Raw genomic sequence first — 23,748 nt, 5'->3', positions numbered from 1 at the left:
CCTTCCTTCCTTCCTTCCTTCCTTCCTCCCTCCCTCCCTCCCTCCCTCCCTAGTGCAAACTAAAACCAGCTTACCATGTTCTCCTCTCCCCTGTTTTCTCTGCTGTGAGGTAGATTAGGCTTGTATTGCCTGGCTGGCCCAAGCAGCCTTGGGTGGCCAAGTGGCAATTCAAACTTGGCTTTCCCAGGTCCCACTCTGACCACTACGCCCTGCTGTCTCTTTCGGGGTAGATCATTTCACCGCCGGATTTGTGCTTGGGGGGGGGGAAAGTAGCATTGCCGTCTCTACTAGCGTCAACATTATTTTGAGACTCATATTGCTCAAATTATTTGTGTTCATTGCAGTCTTTCCCCAATGTTGAAGAGTCTTCAGATGATCTCTGCAGTGGAGGTAACTATGCAGGTTCTGTTGTTTTGGATTTTTAAGATGCTCCTTTTCTTTAACGCTTGCTTTCCTCTGCCTCTACTTCTTTCGTAATTCTTCCTCTCAACTGTGTCATGTATGGCTTACATTATTTAAATAGTGCCTGCTTTGCGATATAATATACAATGAGTAAATATATCCAATGAATAAATACTGTGCGAAGGTTGGGCTGGATACTGTGAGTAGCAAGTGCACTGGTGAAGTTTGGTCATTAAAGGAAGCAGATCATGGTTCCCATTGGCTGGAACTCTGAGTCATCCATCTGGCACTCATTTCCTTAGGGGGATGGAATACTGTCCTCCCTAGGAAAGAGGCCCATTGCATATAGGAACCTCCCAACTGTGGCTCTTCACACCTATGTGCCCTCCCTCCGGGATATGCAAGGTCTGCAGGGTGCAAGACGGAGGGGAATATAACGAGTGTCATGCAGGAGGCATCAGAGGAGATGTATATTCAGCATAGTTAGGATAGGAACTTCGTGGTGATTTTCAAAATATCTCCTGATCGGCTCAAAAGGGGACGTCTGGCTCTTCTTAGTGCACTTCCTCCCTACTTGCCTCCAGGACAGCAGAAGAATGACTGCAAACCACAGCTAGCAAGATAGTTAGGTCTCCTCTCTCCTCCTTTCCCGACATCATTGTTTCTCTTCTAAATAAAACTATTTTGTTGCTTTAATCAGCCTGGTACATCCTGCAACTCTGCCAACACATAGCAGGAGGGTTATGTCTAGACTTTGTCATTTTTAGACCTGGGGCACACAGAAAATTGCAAAGTCAAAGCAGAGATCTATTGTTATGGGGCAGGATGGGAAGAAGAAGAGCACATAAACCTGGAGAGGCAACACTGAGAGCTCTGCTTAGGAAACAGGTCTCCCTCCGAGAGTGGTCAGAATGCTGTTTTTTTCTGCCTGACGGAAGAGCACTTTCCAGAGTTTCCTGAATGTCAGGCTCAACTGCTGAAGTATCGATCACTGCAAGAGAGGGTTTAGCAGCAAGGTTTTCTATCTCACAATAACTAGATTTCACAGAGTCACAGAGTTGGAAGGGCCTACAGGCCATCCAGTCCAACTCCCTGCTCGATGCAGGATCAGCCTAAGGCATCCAGGATAAGGATCTGTCCAGCCGCTGCTTAAAGACCTCCAGTGAGGGGGAGCTCACCACCTCCTTAGGCAGCTGATTGCACTGCTGGACTGGCTGCGAAAAAATAAATTCCTTATATCTAGGGTACACCCTTCCACACATGATTTAAATCTGTTATTATGGGCTCTCTCCTCTGCTGCCAGCAGGAACCACTCCCTGCCCTTCTTCAAGATACAGAGAGCCATCCTGTCTCCTCTCTACCTCCTCTTCTTCACGCTGAACATTCTCAACTCCTTCATCCTTTCCTCACAAAGCTTGGTCCCCAGGTCATCCTCTGCACCCTCTCCATTTTGCCCATGTCTTTTTTGACCCAGCAGCCACAGATCTGCTTCCTTTGTCTCCAGGCTGCATTTCCAGAAGGCAGTTTCAGCCCTGACGTGGTGGAATGCTATCTTCAACAAGATCAGGGCACTTCAGGACCTAGGACAGCTCCACAGGGCCTGCAAGGCAGAGCTGTTCTGCCAGGCCTAAGGTCAAGGCCAGAGACAAAACGGGCTATCTGGCCTCCCTGCACAAAACATCAGTCCACTCAGAACATCAGCTAAACCATCAACACGGCATGCTGGCAGGGGCTTATGGGAATTGTAGTCCATGGAGATCTGGAGAGCCACAGTTTGGCCACCCTGGCTTTAGACGATGCTCAGTCTTCTTGCTCAGGACTATTATTTTGGCATCTTTTCCTGCTCGTTGGCAAGATAAATTACTCTCTGCTCATTGGATGACATGTTGCAGTCAGAGAGCCGGCAAACGCGCTGCCCAGGCAGCTAGAAACGGCAGCTGCCAGGGGAGGCGGGAGTATAGAATCATAGAATCATAGAGTTGGAGGGGGCCACACAGACCATCTAGTCCAATCCACTGCTCAACGCAGGATCAGCCCTAAGCATCCTAAAGCATCCAAGAAAAGTGTGTATCCAACCTTTGCTTGAAGACTGCCAGTGAGGAGGAGTTCACCACCTCCTTAGGCAGCCTATTCCACTGCTGAACTACTCTGGGGATGGCTTTCTCCTACTCTGAGTAGGAGAAAGCCAACCCCAGCCACCCGGGCAGCGTGGCCGCCAGCTCCAAGAGCCGGTGACCGCACAGCCCAGGTGCTTGGGAACGGCTGCAGCCTGGGGTGGGAGTGGGGACTAGCACCTGCTGTATTCTGTTTACAGCGGGCTTGATTTCTAGTAATTAATAAATAATAAAAATCCTCTCATGGTCTTGCAGCTCAGATTGCGGAACTCTATGAACAGGCGCTGTGTCCGCAGTCCCAAAATCTATCCGCCAACAAAGTTGCAAAGAAGACCGAAGAATATTGGCAGAGATTCTGGTAAGAGCCTTTGTGAGTGGGGGGGGGGGGGGTGCTGCCATGAAAATTAGCTAGGATCAGAGGAACAGGGAAGAGCTATAGCACTGGCTGCTGTTCACTATAAGTACTATTTTCTATTTATTTACTTTCTATATTGCCCTTCCTTACAGTTCAGGGTGCCTTACAAGTTTAAAATACATACATACGAGTAATATAAATACTATATAAGTTAAAATTGTAGGGAAATCTCTGGAGCCTAATTGGATTGCAGGAGGGAGGGGGCCTGAAAGCTCTGCTCCGGAATCAGCCCCTCCCCTCGGTGTGTGTCCAGCTTAACTGTCCTTCTTCTCTCTCTGCCTCTCTCCTGAGGGGGTGGCTTTTCTATTATTGTGAAGTTAAATCTACATGTATATTAAACTTAGCTTCAGCTTTCTTAATACGAATATGTGTGCTGTATATACATATATAGTCATCCACTATGAAGAAACTTCAGACTCGCCAATATATGAAGGGAACTGATTTTATATTACCTAAGACAATAATAGAATATATTCTTATAATAGATTATACTCTCATATGTATCAACAATTACTCTGCTAAGAAAGATGGTAATAATTTCTAGATCAGGATCAATATGTGATGGGAACTGAATATGTATGCTAATATGTATGCTAAAAGAGGATGGCAAACTATACTTCATATGTATTAACAAGACAGCAGTAGTAACTCTTAGGTCAGGGCCAATATATGAAGGGGACCGACTTTATATCACTTAAGATAATAATAGAATATATTCTTATAACAGATTACACTCTCATATGTATAAACAATCATTTCGCTAAGAAAGATGGTAAAAACTTCTAGATTAGGATTAATATGTGATGGGAATTGAATATGTATGTTAAAAGAGGATGGCAAACCATATCAGCTGGTTGCTTTTTTTCTCTTTTACTTTTCTGTAAATGCTTTATATAATAATAAATTATAAAATTATAAAAAAAAAGAAACTTCAGACTCTGCTACCTTAAAAGAAGAAGGTGGAATATCCTGCATCCGGGGAGAGCTGGGATATTACCCCAAGGGAAGGGACAGGCTATCCCATCTTTTTACAAAAATGACATTGCAATAATTTAAAATAAATGGTGCCTGCAGGGGATACCATACCAGTTAAACTATTTTACCATTGCATTGTGCAGCTTGTTGTTACTTATGGGGCAATTTGGTATATATAAATCCAATAGGAATATTTGAGAGCCAGCTTGGTATAGTGTTTAGGAGTGTGGACTTCTAATCTGGAGAACAGGGTTTTATTCCACACTCCTCCACATGCAGCCAGCTGGGGGACCTTGGGTCAGGCACAGTTCTCTCAGAGCTCTCTCAGCCTCATCTACTTTGCAGGGTATCAGTTGTAGGGAGAGGAAGGGAAGGTGAGTTTAAGCTCCACTGAAGCTTGGTAGATGACCTTGGGCCAATCGCAGTTTTCTCAGAGCTTTCTTGACCTCACCTATTCACCAGGTGTTCATTGTGGGGAGAGGAAAGGTAAGTCACTCCAAGACTCCTTCAGGTAGTAAAAAGCAGGGTACAAAAAAAAACAGTTCTTCTTCCTTTGGCTCAAACTTAAAACCTTCCTCCCCTCTAAGGAAACCTCCAAATGAAGTGGAAGAGTCACTTAAGTTGGAGGAAGTCTCTTCAAGTAGGAAGAGGTCTACTCGGAGGAGGGCTGGATCCACTCCATTTGCCTCTGCCATTAGCACTGGCATTCAATATTTGGTTGATACTAAGCGTGTGCCATAAAGAAGACAACCTCACCAGGAACGAAGGACAGCAAAACGAAAACGACTTGCAGGAAGTGAAGCAAAGATCATTTCTCCATGGGTTGTTTGTCCAGGCTTTGATGTTATTGGAAAGCACGGGGTTTTCCCCTGCTCTTTCCCACAGCACTGTGGGATTTCTGTGCACCTCCTGGGTTACTCAACCTTTCCCACAATCTTTCCCAACCCTGATCTGTTGCGGCATTTCAAGAAATATTGCAACCAAGCCGGTCTGGCAAATGTGTGGGTGGGAAAGTCCAGATCTGCCTACGTTGGTAAAATTTTATCTCCCCTTGTCCCCCACTTGTGGCCATTCCCCCTCTTCCTGCCACCATTTTTTAAAATCCTTTTTAAAAATCCTTTTTAAAAATCAGCATTCGGCATATCATTATAACATTATAATTATCTATCAGGCTATCTGAACTCTTCATTTTTTGGGGTCCCCAACCTTTTTGAGCCTGTAGGACCCTTTAGAATCCCGACATGGGATGGTGGTCACAATTGCAAAATGGCTGCCACAGGAGGTGGAGTCCACCACAGCCACAGAGTAAGATTATGTAGAACTATAACAGTAACTCTTTGACAGTTCGAGCTGAAGCTCTGTTTAACAGGGAGAAGTGGGAAGAGAAGAGTTAGTTTGGAAGGAGTCTCAAAGCTTATAAACACCAGTCCCTTCCTCTCTCCCTACAACAGACACGCTGTGAGGTAAGTAGGGTTGAGACAACTGCTTTGCAGGAACAACCCTAAATCAAATATGACTAGCCCAAGGTCACCCAGCTGGCTGCATATGGGGGAATGGGAAATCAAACCTGGTCCTCCAGATTAGAGACCACCCCCTCCCAGTCATCTTTTATGATGTCTAGGGCAGGTGCTTTTTCAGCCTGCAGGCACCTTCCGAAACAGCAAGGAAGGCATAGCCACAAAATGGCTGCCACGGAATATGGCAAAGAGCTGTTTTCTTAGACCCCGTTTCTCCCTACCCCAAGGAGTCTCAGTGCAGCTTACAAACACCTTTCGCTTCCTCTCCCCACAACAGACACCATGTGAGGTAGGTAAGGCGGAGAGAGCTCTGAGAGAACTGTGATTGGCCCAAGGTCACCCAGCTAGAGGAGTGGGGAATCAAACCCAATTCTACAGAATAGAGGCTGACGCTCTTGAACCACTGCACCACCCTGGCTCTTGTTCACAACAAAATAAATCACTTGGATCTGTGAATTTTATTCACAGGTGTTCTTCAGCAAGACTGTTCAGTAAGACTGTAGAAATGGCCTGATGTGATGGCAATCTTGTTTAAAACAAGAATTCTCATATTCTGGAAACGCTTCTCATTCACTAAATGATATTTTACAGTCTTTTTCGTTTCCCCTTCTGCAGTCAAGAAGAGACAGAGCGCATATCTTCCTGGAAGAGCAGATTAGCACAGAACAGGTAACATGAGCAAATACCTGGAGGTTTAAGTTCAGAAACCACTCCCTGCCCGAGGGCCATGATGGGAAAAGCCTACGGAGAAACACGGCAGGCTTTGAATCAGTCTAAATCTGAAACTTGTCATGGGTCTTAAACAGTGAGAAAGGACTGTTCAGCAAGCTGAAGAGAAATTTTTACCTCAGATTCAGAAGGAGAGGCAAACGACTCAGAATTCTGATATTATTGGCCACTGTTTTTCGACAAGGCCTTGTTTAAATAAGTAAATAAAATAAATAAATAATTTTTAAAAGACAAAAAGAATAAAGTGGGGTGAAATAGCCCCAAATGGAAAGCTGAGTCCATCAGCTCTGTTCTGACAGAAGACAATGCCTCAGCCTTTCTGCCAAACCACCCCAGAAATCGAGGGGAGGAAGAGCAGTTTGTCTGGAAGCTCTCTGGGAAATGGCCTCAGTGCCTCAGACCTGTGAGGAGAGAGAGCCTTCAGGTGGACATGGATGTTTAATACACAGGAAAGCATGTGTAATAATTGCAGGGTTACCGATTTTTCTTCTTTCCCTCTCTCTCAAAAACATCTTTAGGCAGGAAATTGAGGATGGGAAGAAGTGTCTCATGTGCTTGAGGAACCAAGACATCCCCCCTTATTTCAGATCGGAACTCGGCCTAGAGTTTTTGCAAAAGAAGGTAATGGAACATGGAAACAACACACACTCTCTGTCTCAGCAAAACAGTCTGAAAACAGTTCCTTCAGGACCTGACCCTGAGTTAAGGGACACACATATAGGCAGGACATTTATTTATTTATTTATTTATCATACTTTTATACCGCCCTCCCCGGAGGCTCAGGCCGGTTTACATTATAACAGAGAACCATACATAAAACAGTCTGTAGAACATGTACACCAATAACCAACAATTGCAACCAAATTGCAACATAAATGGAGCAGGATCCTAGGCGACCCTAACGACAGGATTTGGGTTTTGTTGGGTTTTTTTACTAATTATAGATATCTCTAGATGTGTTTTCGATAAAAGCTGGGGCTCATTTTAAATGTAGCTTATTTCAAAATGTGGTTTGGTTTGTTTCTTGTTCCTCTGGTACAGAGACCACACTCAGAAAATGTAGTCCTTGCTTTGGGAAGGCATGTAGAAGGCCTCAGGTTCAATCTCTGTCATCTCAAGCTTAAAAATAAAAACGATGTGAGACTCGGATTGTCACATAAGCTATATGTGAATACATCAAATGCTAAAACTCCGCATGTTTTGAATGTTTGTTTTTTTAAAATCAATTATAATGTCAAATTATTTTTTATGTCGAATCAGTGATCTCAACAAGACAAAACTGTTGTTTTTTGAAGTTTTGAAATCGTCCGAAAAACAATGGATGCAGCGATGCAACACTGGAGCATTACACTTGCTGCCTGTGGCCGTACCACACAGAAAATGGCTCACTATTGAAGCATGCACCTCATGCCTGGCCTCCTGGATGTTTACAGCTCATGTCACGGTGTCCTTTAAATTTTGCCGGTCAACATTTGCTTCTGCAATAGATTTCCGTTGCATTTTTGCTATGGCTGCCGCATATGATGTTTTCACATAAAAACCATATAGGAGGTGATAAGGAGAACTTCTGCAGCAGGCTTCGGAGAACCACTACACAATCCTGATGCCAATGGACTAAGAGTCTGATTCAGCATAAGCAGCTTCACATGTGCTCATAGACCTAACCGAACTTTGACACAGCTTTCTTCTTGGTGTACAAATTTCAATGTAGCTGGAGGAGAATTGCAGTGGATCATATCTGAATACAGCTTCAGAGGCTGGGTTCTTCGGGCTGTAAGCATGCAGCCACCTTAAATGTAGCATCCATTTCCCATATGTAATTTTATCAAATGATTCTCTTTTAAACAGTAACAATACTGAAAACTCTAGGTTGGCTCACTTTAGAGATGCCTCCAGGTTGCTTTTATTCTTTCTTTGTAATAAGAGGACTGCCATAATATTTTTTTCTCATTATTTCAGTTTCCAGAAGTCGAACTACTTTCAAAGAAGCTCCCTCCCATTCCTAAGCCAACAAAGAAAGAGCGTTTGTTGGAAACCATCACACAGTCCTGTGAAACTGGAACTACTGGAGACACTTTAGGTAAAACCCAAATTCAGTTTTCCCATCAGACAAAAAAACCTGAATTCAGTGGATCTGCATTTTGCCTTTACCAGTAGCATGTTCAGATAAAAGAGCTTGGATCCTGAACTAGGCCCATAGCCATGGTGGTTGAAAAGGGGGGCTGAGCCCCGTCAATCGTCATGCCTCTCCCATACATTTTACTTGGTGCAAAATCCTTCCCAACTCTTTCAAGTGTAAATTATTTATGCAAAAAAAGGGGAAGGACTGTGTAAGTCCTGTCATAAGTCTTCCAAATGTGAAATCTCTACGCAGTTGGCTAGAACAGGATTAGCAATTAACAGGACTGAAAAGTCCTGATTTTAAAAGCTTATGGGCAGGGGGGGGAGGGAGGGAGGGAGACCTCATGCTGTTTGATTCCTTTTTTATATACCATGTAAACCAACTTGAGTCTCAAGAAGACAGCATGGTGTAAGGTGACCAGATTTTAACTTTGGTAAAGCAGGACACCATCGAGCGGGGGGGGGGGGGGTGGTACTTGATTAAAAATGCGGTCTATATGGAGCAACAAAAAGTTTCATAGAAGGCATAGAAGGCAAAAATAGTATTGTAATATATATATATATATATATATATATATATACACACACACACGCATACATGCATGCATACATGCATGCATACATACATACATGCATGCATACATACATGCATACATACATATATATATATATATATATATATATATCTTTTAAATTTCAACTTAAGTACAATTTGCCAGGTTTGCCCTCCAAAAGTGGGACAATCTGGTCACCTTATGTAGAGATCAAGAACGGCAGCCTCTAATCTGGAGAACCAGGTTTGATTCCCCACTTCTCCTCATACAGCCAGCTGGGTGACCTTGAGCTGCTCACAGTTCCGTGAAAGCTGTTCTTGCAGAGCAGTTTGTCTCAGAGTTCTCTCAGCCTACCTAAATAACTTTGTGTGTCATTTTCAAACTGAAGGCACTTCTGGTAGGCTTGATGGTACGTGTATGTCCACAAGCAGGAAACAAATTCCTGAATGTCAACACATCCATACCATAGAGTTCCGAATTACTCTGACCTTGAGTATACAGTTTAAGCCTAGGAATACTTTCAATATAAAATATTTTTTGATAGTCCTGATATATCTCAAAAAGGAAGAGGGACTCATTTAATTGCCCTTACTTCTTGTGAGTTGATCAGGTCAGCATTTCCTGGTGTGCATTTTATTTATTTCCTAGAATCATAGAGTTGGAAGGGACCTCCAGAGTCATCTATTCCAGCTCCCCGACACAATGCAAGAAACATACAACTACCTGCTCACCCACAGTGACCTCAATTCCATTCCCTGGCCAGTATGGCTTGATATCTGTATCACTGATATCACAGTATCTGTATCTGTGCAGAAACGGTATCACTGTATCACGGCCATTAGGCTGAAGCATTTCTAATTTTAACATTTCCTGCTCCTCCATGCGCAGCCAGCTGGGAAACCTTGGGGCAATCACAGTTCTCTTAGAGCTCTCTCAACCTTACTTACCTCACAGGGTGTCTATTATGGGGAGAGGAAGTGTAGGCAGTTGTAAGCCACTTGGAGACTCCTTTAAGTAGTAAAAAGCAGGGTACAAAAGCCCAGCTCTCCTTCTCCTTCTTCATCTCTCTCTAGGAAATCAAAGCTGCTCCCTTTCCGATGAGTTGTTTAATATCTCGAGATGTTCCTCAGTCCGGGCTGAAATCAATCCTGATCCCTTCTTGCAAGGTAAGGTGTTCAAGCAGGGGGGCTGGAAAAGGCAGGCATACTTGTGTGGTACAGTGGTTAATCATAGAATCATCAAGTAGGAAGGGACCTCCAGGATCATCTAGGATCATCCCTTGCAGAATGCAGGAAATTCACAACTACCTGCCCACCCACAGTGACCCCAATTCCATGCCAAGATGATGTCCTGCTTAATCCCAGCTCCACCCCCAAAGACTCCAGGGATTTCCCAACCCAGAGCTGGCAACCTTAATTCCCCTGGAGAAAATGGCTGGAGGGAGGATGTTATGTCTGTGGGCATTTGGCCACTGATGCAGATGAGGGCTTCTGTCAACCAATCAAAGGAACCTGATCGCTCTGCTTAGAGCCAATCGGATTGCTCTATTTAAGGCCAATCAGATTGCTCTGCTTAGGGCCAATTGGATTGCTCCACTAGGGCCAATCAGATTGCTCTGCTTAGAGCCAATCAGAGGCAGCAGCTGGCTGCCTAGGTATAAAAGTGCATGAGTTTGCCTGTTTTTCTCTGTTCAGTAGTTGTAGTCTGTTGCTGGAGTTGCTAAATAAAACGAGCTTTTCTGAACACTTGGAGTCTGTGAACACTGAACCTGCAGACTTAATAGGGGACTCCATAGCATGATACTCCACTGAGGTTCCTCCCTGCCCCAAATCCCACCCGCTCCTGGTTCCACCCCCAAAGTCTCCAGGCTCTATAGCATTAGACGCCTCTGAGGAATTAGCATTATTGCTGCTTTGGAGAGTGCGCTCCAGTAGCTGCCCATGCACAGAACACTTTTAAAAAGTGTGACATCTGATTCATCCCTGAGTTTTCTTTTAGACAAGAGCACCTACGAAGCTTAGAGCATTTTACCATCTGCGCTTCGTTTGTAAAGATATAAGCAGGCACTCCTGCAAGGCAAAAGCTCAATATCCTGGGCCAGGTCTCCAGAGAGCAGCTGGTACCCCACGGGGCTCCAGCCAACTCACAGCTAAGGGAGTCTTTGTGGCTGCATTCAAAACTGCTATTCCCTGGGGTCAAATGGAAGACCCAGGAGACCTGTGCCTGATGCTGCCTAGGGTTGCCTGCCCCCCTTTTGGCCAATGGTGGGAGTCGGGGTCAGGGTTGCCCATTCTATCTTGGGAAACTCCTGGCAAGTTAAGGACAGACAATGAAAAAATGCTGACAGCTAGGCTACCAGTTGTAGAAATCAAATAACCACTTTTATTTTCATGGCTACGTCATAACATGGACCGGTTATGAAACATGTTTTCATATCAGTTTCCTCAGTGACATAACACAAGTTCCCAAGGTAACTGTATAGCAAATGTATTTTTCCAAATATTTTTCAAAGGGGGTCCGATTTTGAAATGGCATAGCCTTCATACGTTTCTAGGTAACACTGTGTGTGAACGAGACCTTGGGGTACTTGTAGATTGTAAACTAAACATGAGCAGGCAGTGTGATGCAGCGGTACAAAAGGCAAATGCCATTTTGGGCTGTATCAACAGGGGCATCACATCAAAATCAGAAGATGTCATAGTCCCATTGTATACAGCAGTGGTCCCCAACCTGCGGGCTGCGGCCCAGTTCCGGGCCGCGAAGGCCATGGCGCGGGGCCGCGGCTCCCTCTCCCCGCCCCCCCTGCAGTAAAAAACTTCCCAGGCCGCAAGCTTGCGGCCCGGGAATCTTCTTACTGTGGGAGGGCGGGGAGAGGGAATCAGGGCCGGGCTGCGCATGCGCGGCCCGATGCGCGGGGGCGGCCTGCGGGCGTGGTCCGCACGGGCGCAGCCCGATGCCTTGCCGGTCCCCAGCCTCAGAAAGGTTGGGGACCACTGGTATACAGCACTGGTCGGACCACATTTGGAGTACTGTGTGCAGTTCTGGAGGCCTCACTTCAAGAAGGACGTAGATAAAATTGAAAGGGTACAGAGGAGAGCGATGAAGATGATCTGGGCCCAAGGGACCAAGCCCTATGAAGATAGGTTGAGGGACTTGGGAATGTTCAGCCTGGAGAAAAGGAGGTTGAGAGGGGACATGATAGCCCTCTTTAAGTATTTGAAAGATTGTCACTTGGAGGAGGGCAGGATGCTGTTTCTGTTGGCTGCAGAGGAGACACGCAGTAATGGGTTTAAACTTCAAGTACAATGATATAGGCTAGATATCAGGAAAAATTTTTTCACAGTCAGAGTAGTTCAGCAGTGGAATAGGCTGCCTAAGGAGGTGGTGAGCTCCCCCTCACTGGCAGTCTTCAAGCAAAGGTTGGATACACACTTTTCTTGGATGCTTTAGGATGCTTAGGGCTGATCCTGCGTTGAGCAGGGGGTTGGACTAGATGGCCTGTATGGCCCCTTCCAACTCTATAATTCTATGATTCTATATCTCCTGTTTTGTCCTCCTGGCGAGTTAAGGATAGAGCCTGGGGAGGACACGGATCTCAAGGAGGTCCAATACCATCCAGTGCAGCCTCCAGAGCATCCATTTTCTCCAGAAAAACCGATCCAGGAATTTACCTGGATCATTCCTAGGCATTCAGGAGAATAGATGATCTTTTGAGATAAAAAGACTGGATTTTGTGAAGAATTCTTCATCTTCATGGCTTCTATGCAGTCCCACATGGGTTCTGTAGGATCGCAGGCCTGCCACAGAGAAAAACTCGCAAGCTAGCTATATATAATTCTAGAAGGTCACCCAGCTGGCTGTATGTGGGGGAGTGCAGAATTGAACCCAGCTTGCCAGATCAGAGGTCCGCGCTCCTAACCACTACACCAAACTGGCTCTCATTAGTTGCCATGGGCATAAAAGCAGTGAAGTGCAACACAGTAATGGGCATGTATCACGGGTCCCTTGGGGTCAATATGTCACCTGTCATTGATGCCTTGCTGAGTATAGGGATCCACTGGCATAGTGGCAGTATACCTCAAATGGGGAAAGTGGCAATTGAATGCTTCAAGAAAGGGGGCAAGAAGCCACATGACAGTAATGCCAGCCTATATTGTAGTGCAACATCATTCTTGGCTAATCACTCCCCGTCTGACCCAGAACCAGGGCTAAAACCTGGGGGGGTTTCTTTTGAAGGTAAACGTTATTTAGTGCTCAGACATATGAGATGTTTGGGCATTTGGGAATGTTCAGATTGACAGCCTAAATATTGGCAACGGTAAGCATGGAGGTTCCACTTAGTCGGGATCTTCTGTTATCCTGATCAGATCTACCAACCAAGTGATTTCTACGTAACTCCTGACCTGACACCTGGTTCTGAAGCAGAGAGGGCTCTGTATACAGGAGATGTTCCGAGGGCCCTACTTTTTATATTTTTAAAAAAGTTTCATGGGCTGATCCAGGCAATGTAGGAATCCTTAATTCCCATACTGACCCATGAAAGGGTAGAAGGGCCTCAGTACAGACATTATCATGTTTCCGTTAAGCTGATGATGTTTCCATTAAACTAATTTTTATTTTGCCTGAGGTAGATGGCCCTATTGGTATCTCTCTAAACTACATGTGTTCAGAGGTTTTTTTTCCTGCAGCCTTCTTGGCTGGATTGCTTCTAACAGACATCTGCAGCGGAGCGACCTAGTCAGTGATCCACCACTATGTCATAGATGTCAACTCCTGGAGAGAGGTTGTGTGAGTAGAGTGGATTCAATCAATTTTTCCACTTTGTAAGCCCACACCCACCTCCAGGGTGCGTGATCTTGCTAGTCTCCCATGTGGGACTGCACAGAAGCCACAAAGATGAAAACAGGGCTGCGCTTACCTGTAACTGTTGTTCATCGAGTGGTCTTCTGTGCAGTCACACAACCCTCCCTCCTTCCCCTCTGTGGGCCACTGATAATGGATTGACTTGCCTGTTCCGGCGGCAGGAAGCAGAACTGAGGGGAGAGTGCTAACCACTCCCATATCATGTGACTTTGGGAGGGAAAGTCACTCCCTGTGAAGGGAGGGGTGAACCCATGTGTGACTGCACAGAAAACCACTCGACGAATAACAGTTACAGGTAAGTGCAGCCCTGTTCTTTTGGAGCACCTGTTTAGACATTCTCCTATTTTCTTGGATCCACTGGGGAAGCTGTTACTCAAGAGACTGCGCTCTGCCTGAATTTATTTTGGTTGTGTGCAATTATCATACAACTGAGGAAGTTCAATGAAACGAACTTATACCTAGGATACCCCCTTGCGATTCTGGGGAGGTGGAGTCCCTTAAATAGGTGTTCTTTAGGTGTTCTTTTCTTACTCCACAGATGACGATGATAATTTAACGACACATCTCTTCAAGCCAAAACTCCAGTCTCTGCTGGTAAATGCCGCAGGACTCCCTAGAAAAGGGAAAGTGAAATTGCCCGCCTGCATAAAGGAAGGCAAGCCCGATGCTGTATATCAGAAGAAGGTAAACCCACCCCACCCCACCTTCTGACACCAGCAGTGAAAGAAAGTGAGATCCTATAGCACAAGTTACCACATTTCTAATTATGTGATGGACTTGGAGGGGATGGGAAGGGGAGGGCCCTTGGGGGGGGGTTACATACCTAGCTCCGCTTCCCAACCATATTCTGCATGATGTCAGGGCTGACAGACTAGTAACAATACTTCTGGATTAATAGCAAACTTTATTGCTAAGCAGATCAGAACACCTAGACGTTCATAGTCAAATCTAATCAATACACAAAATGCGTTCACTTTTACTGGTCCACTTTCCCAGAGGGCAAAAAGCCCCCTCCTGCAGGTGTCAGCCTGGACTCGCGTCCAGGAGTGATAGCCGGGTCTTCTTGGCCTTGGGTGTTATACAGCTACCCTTCCCAAAGATAACACAGTCTAGCATAATTGTTACAATAACTAAATCACTACCCAGACAGTTCAGGGTTGTTACACAGCCAGTGATACAAGATGGAACCACTCAGGTCAAGCATAAATCATGGCAGTGATCATGTGATCCTGACATTCCGCCCTTCTAAAAACATTTCTCATCAATCAATCTCCCTCCTCTGGCCTGGGGCACAACGGGAATTTACGATGGAATTCCTTCACCAATCTAGACACCCGCACATTCCCGGCCTCCACTCACTCACGGACCCCCATAGGAAATTCTTTCCAGTCCACTAAATATTGGAGCTTCCCCCTATGCCATCGAGAGTCCAATATTTGATTCACTTCGTAATGTGTGTCCTTGTCCACAAACACAGGAATAGGAGCAGCAGAAGCAGGATGCCAGTTGTCTGGAGGTGGGGATTTTTCGGTTTTCTCAAAGCCAGAAGAATATTTCAGGGGTTTCTCAACAGTAAAAAGAAGTTGAGAAAGGCTGTTTTGCATGAAGCATTGTGCTGTTTTGTATGGTTCCCCCCATTTCTCTTTACTGTTTTGTGATCTGCAAAGATGTTTTTCATGCAAAGACAACTTCTGCAAGTTCTTACCTTGGCCATAAGCTCCCCGTAAAGAAGGATTAAAAAAAAAAAAAGTTCAAACTTCAAAAAAATGTCAGTCAAAATTGTTCATTTGTAGAAATGATAAACATCCATTGTATCCTGCCTTCAGATCAAGAGCACCAGCTTTGTTTGGCCTTTCTAATTCTCTTCCTCCCTCCCTCCCTCTCTCTCTCTCTCTTTCTCGTATGTGAAGAATAGCATTCCGGTTTCTGGGAAAGTCAACAACTCTTCTGTACTGAAAGCACCAAAACCCCTGACCTGCTTCCTTCTCATCCCACCCAAAGTGTCCTTTGGGGTTCTCAAGGAAGGCTGCACTTACACCACCACGGTGGTCCTGAAGAACATTGGCATGGACTACTGCAGGTTTGTCTTGGTGATCCATATATGGTATCCCCGCCAATCCGATCCATTAACAGCGGCACGGGAAGAAGGTGCAAGAGGCAGCTGACCCAGCCTGTAAAATCCTGGATTTTGCATTGGTGCCCATCCAAGGCAGGACAGGTCAGTCCTTGTTGCTGCCCATGCTGGGCACACAGCTAGGTTTGAATCTGGTCGTACTTAAGAGACCAATAACGTTTTTTGAGGTAGAACATTTTGATAGTCAAGGTTCCCTTGGTCAGGTATGTTAAAATTTCTTGTCGGCTGCCCTGGGCCTCTGGGGAAGGGCAGGGAATCAATGTAAATAGAAATACCTGACCTGAAAACCTTGTTCATCTCCAAAGTGCTGTTGGGCTTGAACCTCACTGTCCTACTGCAGGCTACCAGGCCTCCCCACCTGAAGCTGTTTGCAGGATCATTTCTCCCCACCCCAATAATGTCAGGAGTAGGATGCGGCTGCTGAAGGAAGAGTTCAGAGCCTGATGGGACATTGGAAGGAAGCCATTAGAAGCAGCCCTACATGAGAGAGCACATGCATAGCGGTGTTTTCTGTGCTTCCGGGTTAGCAGTGCAGAACCAAGCAGAAGATCTGGGTTTTTCCACCCCACTTCTCAGTACCTGAAGGGAATCCCAAAGAGGCTTTTCCTTTCCTCTCCCCGGCACAGACACCCTGGGAAGTAGGTGGGGCTGAGAGAGCTTTAAGAGAACTGCTCTAACAGAGCTATGACTCACCTAGACTAGTCACTGTCCTTCTCTTTCCCATTCTCCTAGCCCAATTTAGGGCACACTGATGGACTTCTCCTGTTTCTTGGCAGGTTTCGGGTACAACAGCCGCCGCCCTCCACTGGACTGCATGTGAGCTACCAGCCCAAACCCGTAAGCCACAGACCGCTTCTTTACCAGGCCCCAGAGTTCCAGGGCTTCGCCCAGGGAGGGGCTTCACAGCCCTTAAGTCACCCACACGAGTAGAAGCAGCTCAGAGCTGAATTCAATGGCTCATATTCCAGCTAGAATTTCTCCAGGCACAAGGAGGAAGGGCGGGTTTGACTGCCATTTGTTGGTAACCCTCAAGATGGTGAGGGCAGCCACAGTGTTGCACTTCCTGAGCAGGAAGTGATGTCAGAGCAATGTTAGGATTTCCCCAAAAGCCATGGAAATTTGGGGGATTCCATGGTGTCACTTCTGAGTCCATCACTTAGTTTTCCTGCTCCACTTAAAGAGGGACTAGCCTGGCATGCAGCACAGTGAACTGTGAGTAGGAGGATTAAGTAGGCACAAGCAAATGAATTCTTGGTTAATAGCACCCAATTCCATCCTTGACCAGCTCTTCCCAACTTTAATTTTCTACATAAGCTCACTGTGGAGTCGTAAGGAAATCCGCACGTTACACCGGTTTCACTCTGAACATCTCCCAAGTTCGTTCCATGAGCAGCCTTGGGGGAAAGGAGGCCGAGTCTGCTAGTACACCGCAGGTGCACACAGTGCCTGCCCCTCCTAGGGCAGTAGGGCGATCCATGTCACACCGCCACACATACACACGACAAGAAGACAGGGGGTGCACAAAGCAGGTAGTGAGAAATCCTGGGCGTTTGTGAACTCATGCCTCGCCAGCAATCTTTCCTCTGTCATTTTTAAGGAGAGCATTAAGAACTTGGAAGGGGGGAAATCCAACATTCTTTAAAATGAATGGCTACCCACCCAGCCACCCATCCCGGTCTTTCCTAGGTGGCTGCTGGACTGCAGGAAAAGCTGGACATCGAGATTTATGCCATGGCCATTGGTCTGGAAGGGGCCCAGGGCTACGGTGAGATCTCCCACCGGATCGAAATTCACACAGAGACGGAAATACTCCTGTTGCCCGTGGAGGCAAATATCCTTTTGCAGTCTCTCTCTTTCCCTACCACCATCACCACCCCGCTCTCTGTCAACAGAGAGGCCAAAATAGAGTGCTTCAGTCCTGTTTCTCTCCACCGAAATTGGGTCGAGCTGCAGGAAAGTGATGTCAAAGGGGCAACTCGCCAGTAGTCTATACCAGGGCAGAATCTGCACTTTCTTTATTCCATTGTCAATCCTGTTGAATTCAGATCGCTTTGAACTCGATTCTTCCTCTCCCCCCCCCATTGAAACAGGAAAGTCTTCTGCACATGGTTAGGGTAGTTCAGAAGGGGGGAGGAAGCCAAGCCTCTTTCTTTTCTTGAAGGGGGGGGGGTGAGGAACCAGGCAGGGAGTCTCTTTCTTTTCTTGGAGGGGAGGGGGAGAGGATCAAAAAAGACAGAGGAGGGAGGAAAAATCCAGGACTGACAGAAATTGAGAGAAATTAGGGGCTTCTCCTTTAAGGCAAGCGGGTCACATGACCACATGGCCTATCAGAGGTTCTCTACCACAGAGCTTTTTTCCCAAATGGATATTCAGGATTAAAAGCAGTCTGAGATATCCCACAATAAAGGTAGGGTCAAAATCAATCCTTTTGCTGCTGAAGGAAATTTTAAATCGGCCAAAATCCAAACGGAAATCGCATTCTGTGTAGAGGGCAGGGACTGAATCGATCTGGGGTTGGAATAAAAGTGTGCAGTTTACACCCAGATGTCTGTGGACTGCAATTACCATACACCCCTGCCAGCAGGGGCTCATGGTAATTGTAGTCCATGGACATCTGGAGAGCCCCAATTTGACCACCCCTGGTCTACACAGTTGCCAAACCATTTTAAACATTAAGGGAAAGCATTTGGGATTTTTTTAAGTTCAGAAAAGACATGATGGAATGAGGGCAGGAAACACATGTGCAAAATCGTGCCCGACATGGACAAAGGGAACAAAAGTGCATCTTCACGCCATGCATAAATGACAGGTAGAATTCTCTACCCCCAAGGCGAGATCATGAAAAGGGAAGCCAGGAAGCTTCATGGAGGATGGGTCTTCCATTCCCCATTAGCCAGAATAATGCATTTTTGTTCCGAGCTACGCACCATCTTGGGACAGAGCGGTATGCCATCAAGAGGGAACGGTGGTGGTTCTGGAGTCCAGGATTATCTACAGGCCAGGGTAGGCAGAGGGATGACGGATGAGATACGTCCCGGGTCTGAGCAACACTTAAAATAAAAAAAAATCATTCAGGAGGAAATGAGCATGTTCATTCCCAGCCCTAAATGCTGGCCTGGTCTTGACCGCTTCTCTCCCCTTCCAAAGGCCAAAGAATTTCACTTGAAAAGATCTAAGGCTGCCACCAAAAAGAGGAGCCCCAAGTTGAGCTTTCCTCTCTCCTGACATGAGAGCAGTGTCTACTAGGGTGGGGCAGCCAGTGCCACGTCGCGGGGGATGGGGGTGGGGGAGGAAGGCGCAGATGTCGAGTGTGTGCGCCGACTGGCATGTTGACGGCTGCGCCTCCCCCCCCCCCATGACACAGCGCTGGCTGCTTCAGATGCGAGCGGCCATTTTGGATGCCAAAATGCCCAACCCTAGACTCTGCATAATAACCACCAGCATCTCCAGCTAGCAGTTGTTGGGGCATGACACCAGTCTTAGCCATATCACCTGTGCCAGGGCTTCTCTTGCAATGGTGCAACTAAAGGAGGCAGTTTTTAGAGGACGTCGAGACAAGGGGATCGGCTCTAGCACGCCGCAGGACGTCGAGCAGAAAAGAGACCAAGTGACTTACAACCTTGCTTGGGAAGCGGCAGCCACAGCCCTTCTCAAGTGTCTCATTCCAAACTTGGCCTCACAGCATGGATCAAAAAATCTGCACAGTGGGACCACAAACAGATGGGGAACTGTTTTTACAAACCCAGTGGATCTCCCAGATTTGCAGAAAAATCCAATAGTTTGCCAAGAGATCTGAGACCAAGTGTAAATTTAGGACTGCGATTTTGGGGTTGCCTAGTAATCCCATACAGGAAGAGCTGGCTTTTTGTACCCTGCTTTTTCTTACCGGAAGGAGTTTCAAGGAGGCTTACAATCACCTACCCTGCTTCTCCCCACAACAGACACCCTGTGAGGTAGGTGAAGCTGAGAGAGCTCCGAGAGAACCGGGCTGGCCCAAGATCACCCAGCTGGCTGCATGTGGAGGAGCAGGGAATCAAACTTGGTTCTTCAGATTACAGGTCACCACTCTTAACCCCAATGCTATGCTGGCTCTCAACAGTTCTCATGCCATTTTTAAAATTAGAAGAATGAAAAGAACAAGATGCAGAGAAACAGTGCATGGTGGGGGGCACAGTGGTTGACAGAATGAAGGGGCTGAAAGCAGGGTGGGGAAGGAAACTGAAGAAAAAGCATCAACTAAGAGAGACGGACAAGTGGCAGGTAGGGAACAAGAAGATGACGAGCTGATTAAACCCTTTTCCATATCCGAAGGAGCCTTTTCCCTTCCTTTCCCCACAGCAGAGACCCTGTGAGGTAGGTGGGCCTGAGAGAGCTGTAAGAGAACTGCAAAAATCGCTCTAAGAGATCTGTGACTGGCCCAAGGTAACCCCGCCGGCTGCATTTGGAGTGAGGAATCAAGCCTGGTTTTCACTCCCACCACTCTTAATCACTACACCACGCTGCAGGTGAACAAGGGGCAGCACGGAAAGTAAGAGCCAGAGCAAATGAGGAAGGGAAAACAGGGACTGTGCAATCCATGTCGGGCAGAGGAAATGAGATTTCCACTCCCGAAGGACACCGCACTTCCACAGACATCCAGGTGAGGCTGTCCACTAGAGCAGCCACATTCCCGCCATCATCTGCTGGGGAAACACATGTGGAGAATTTCCTCCGCCTCACTGCAATCCAAAGTTGTATCCGACTGGTGGGCGGGGCTTTCTCCGTTTGCAGAGGAAGGTGTCCTGACAGGGGCACTCCTCTCCCCAGGTGGGCCTGTGCCGATTAGGCAGAGCTGTCCCACCGAGTGCAAAGTGACCCCCCTCCTGTTGCCAGTCATTTAATCCAGTGGTCCCCAACCCCCGGTCCGGAGACCGGTACCGGTCTGTGGATCAGTAGGTACCAGGCTGCGGCTCCTCCTCATCCTCCTCCCTGGCTGCTGCCTCGGGGGCTGCCCTGCCACTCTGCCGCCGGCTCACCTTTGGTGTTTTCCAGCGGCCACCATGGCTGGGGCTCCCCCTCGGTGTGGCACTGCGCAGCTGCTGCTGGCAGCGCCCCTCAGCAGGTGGCGGGAAGTCAGGGGCGCCAGCGGGAAAGCAAGTGGAGCAGGGGCTGAGGTGGTGGCAGCAACGTCCCTCAGCAAAAGACTACCCCCTCCCCGGGCCTCAGTAAAATTGTCAAGTGTTGACCGGTCCCCGGTGATAAAAAGGCTGGGGACCACTGATTTAATCAATTCTCCTGTTGCGGCTCCCTTGAAGACAGCCAACCTCTGTCCTTAACGTACCTCTCACCTGTCATAACGCGCGACTTCTACGACAAGAGGCCCCCGGACTACCCTCAGGGGGGCAAGGCGGCCTCGGCCCGGCTGATCTCGACAAGCTCCGTCTCTCGCTCCAGGACATCCCTTCCTTGCAAGCTGCTCGATAAAGTGAGTAAGGGCAAGGAAGTTCCTAAACGCGGATGCTCCTGCTGCCACTCGAGAGCACGTCTGGCAACCATCGCGACAACGTGATGCGCTGAGACGATGAGTCCCCAGTGGGAAATGGCGGGTAGGCAGCATCCAGCCATGCCTTTCCCCATTCAAACCACACATAAGTACTGGGCTTTGTCACTGGAAGACTGCGCAAAAGACATTCTGGATAGGGGTGTTGACCTGTCACAGAAAGGGAGTGGATATAACGACTGATCCCTGAGAGGAGAGTTGGTTTTTACACCCTGATTTTTACTACCCAAAGGAGTATCAAAGCAGAATCACAGAATCATAAGAGTTGGAAGGGGCCACACAGACCATCTAGTCCAGGGGTAGTCAAACTGCGGCCCTCCAGATGTCCATGGACTACAATTCCCAAGAGCCCCCTGCCAGCGAATGCTGGCAGGGGGCTCTTGGGAATTGTAGTCCATGGACATCTGGAGGGCCGCAGTTTGACTACCCCTGATCTAGTCCAACCCCCTGCTTAACGCAGGATCAGCCCAAAGCATCCAAGAAAAGTGTGTATCCAACCTTTTCTTGAAGACTGCCAGTGAGGGGGAGCTCACCACCTCCTTAGGCAGCCTATTCCACTGCTGAACTACTCTGACTGTGATTTTTTTTCCTGATATCTAGCCTATATCGTTGTACTTGTAGTTTAAAGCAGCTTACAATCGCCTTCCCTTCCCCCAAATAAAATATAGGTACTTTAGGTGGGAAGGAAGGAACAAGCTGTTTTTTAAACCCTGCTTTTCACTACCTGGAGAAGGCCTGATGTGGCTTACAGTTTTTCCTTTCTTCATCACAACACCAAACCTTGAAATGTGGAGGGTGGCATTTGCATGATATTAGAAACAACCAACCCTGCCTGGCAAGTTAAGATTGGTTGTTAAAGATGTGGAAATTGTAATCAAGTTAAACTAAGAGCAATTCAGAATTCAAAGAATGTTTTGGATGGACAAAAATTGGCCACAGTTAACTGCACTAAAAAAGATTTGGTTTTTATACCCCACTTTTCCCCATCCAAAGGAGCCTCAAAGCAGCTCACAGTCACCTTCCCTTCTTCTCCCCACAACAGACAGCCTGGGAGGGAGGTGGGGCTGAGAGAGCTGAGAGAAACTGCTCTGCAAGAACACTGTAATAGGACTGTGACTCACAGGACTGTGACTAGATCAAGGTCACCCAACTGGCTAAATGTAGAGGAGAGGGGAATCGAACCTGGCTCACCAGATTGGAGACAGCTGCTGTTAATCACGATGCCAAGTTAGATGTTCCGTTCTTTCCCTTGTTTTTAATTTGTGGTCTAGCTCTGTATGTTGGCTCTGATTTTCCAGTGTCGACTGAAAGAAGACGCATTTGCAACCGCGATACAAATTCAAATAGCAGTCTAAGACCTCAAGCGTCCAGCATTTCTCCAGTTTGACCCCCTCCTCAGTCTGGCTTCCCTGGTATAACCTGACTGATGGTGGCTCTCTCGAGCGCACGGCAGGTTCCTCCAGGAGGAGGTCATGTTGCCGGAAGGAGGCCTACGCTGAAACTCTCGGCACTTCTCTACCCATTTCCAACTTTGCCCCATTTTCCTTTGCAGACCAGGCCCTGCAGAAGCCTACCGGAAGTGTCCAGCAAGTGACCCTGCAGTGGGAATTGTACCAAGAAGCAACAGACGAGTTTTAATCTCATGTTAATTTCTTTTTATTTAAGTTTAGCGAGTGTTTGTCCGTTTCATACTTGGGAGAGTTATAGCTGTTGACTTTTGAACAATAAATACTTTGCTCAGTATGGTGGGTTCTTTTTGGGCCGAGGGGGGGCGGGACAGGCATGAGGAGGACAGTGCTTTATGATAAGGCAACCAGGTTTTAACATTGGTAAAGCGGGACACCATTGACTGGGGGGGTTCTTGATTTAAAATTTGGTCTATATGGAGCAACAAAAAGTTTCATAGAACGCATAGAATGCAAAAATACTATTGCAATATATATTTTTTTAATTTCAACATAAGTACAATTGGCCAGGTACCCCCAGATGTCCCTCCAAAAGTGGGACAATCTGGTCACCTTACTTTATTAGGTCATAGGCAGGAGGCGAGCTTCTACTCCAAGTCCAGGACCAGCAGAGCTTTACCAAAGGAAACTGGAACCCTGCCTGTGAAAACTGGGAGGCCCCAAATATTTGCCTTCCTTTCCTCGCAAGGCCAAGAGCACCACAGCTGAGCTGTAGAACAATAAATACTCATCAAAAGGAACCCTGTCCTTTCCTCGGGGTCTCTCTGTGTGCATGGATTGTACAAAGGCAAATTTAGCCCCAGAAGTTGGTAGATTCCCTCTTCTTGAGTGAGAGAACTTTTTGGCGTCCTAAATGTGCATCAAGGGGAGGAGCAGGCAGCACTCTTCTTGATTGGTAGCTCTGCATCGGTTTTGCTTC

The 23,748-nt window shown here is 47.0% G+C and overlaps 1 protein-coding gene across 2 annotated transcripts in view; it reads left to right on the top strand.

Annotated features, from left to right (window-relative positions):
• Nucleotides 1-23,110, top strand: part of SPAG17 (sperm associated antigen 17) — a 90,639-nt gene extending 67,529 nt beyond the window's left edge. Inside the window, exons 37-48 of one of the 2 annotated variants that reach the window (XM_077345895.1) lie at nucleotides 345-390; nucleotides 2,772-2,874; nucleotides 6,039-6,092; nucleotides 6,671-6,773; nucleotides 8,112-8,232; nucleotides 9,901-9,993; nucleotides 14,229-14,374; nucleotides 15,601-15,770; nucleotides 16,601-16,661; nucleotides 17,511-17,655; nucleotides 21,152-21,288; nucleotides 22,916-23,110. In XM_077345895.1, the coding sequence (XP_077202010.1) occupies nucleotides 345-390; nucleotides 2,772-2,874; nucleotides 6,039-6,092; nucleotides 6,671-6,773; nucleotides 8,112-8,232; nucleotides 9,901-9,993; nucleotides 14,229-14,374; nucleotides 15,601-15,770; nucleotides 16,601-16,661; nucleotides 17,511-17,655; nucleotides 21,152-21,288; nucleotides 22,916-22,957 (1,221 nt within the window). In that variant the 3' untranslated portion in view covers nucleotides 22,958-23,110. Of the gene's footprint in view, nucleotides 1-344; nucleotides 391-2,771; nucleotides 2,875-6,038; nucleotides 6,093-6,670; nucleotides 6,774-8,111; nucleotides 8,233-9,900; nucleotides 9,994-14,228; nucleotides 14,375-15,600; nucleotides 15,771-16,600; nucleotides 16,662-17,510; nucleotides 17,656-21,151; nucleotides 21,289-22,915 lie in introns of those variants that run through there. The other variant, XR_013232709.1, reaches the window with a different exon arrangement.
• Nucleotides 23,111-23,748: the final 638 nt, after the last annotated feature.

This window comes from Paroedura picta, chromosome 7, assembly GCF_049243985.1.
Source record: "Paroedura picta isolate Pp20150507F chromosome 7, Ppicta_v3.0, whole genome shotgun sequence".
NCBI lineage: Eukaryota > Metazoa > Chordata > Lepidosauria > Squamata > Gekkonidae > Paroedura > Paroedura picta.
The sequence above is the reverse complement of the archived record's forward strand: the minus strand, read 5'-3'. Positions and strand labels throughout refer to the sequence as shown.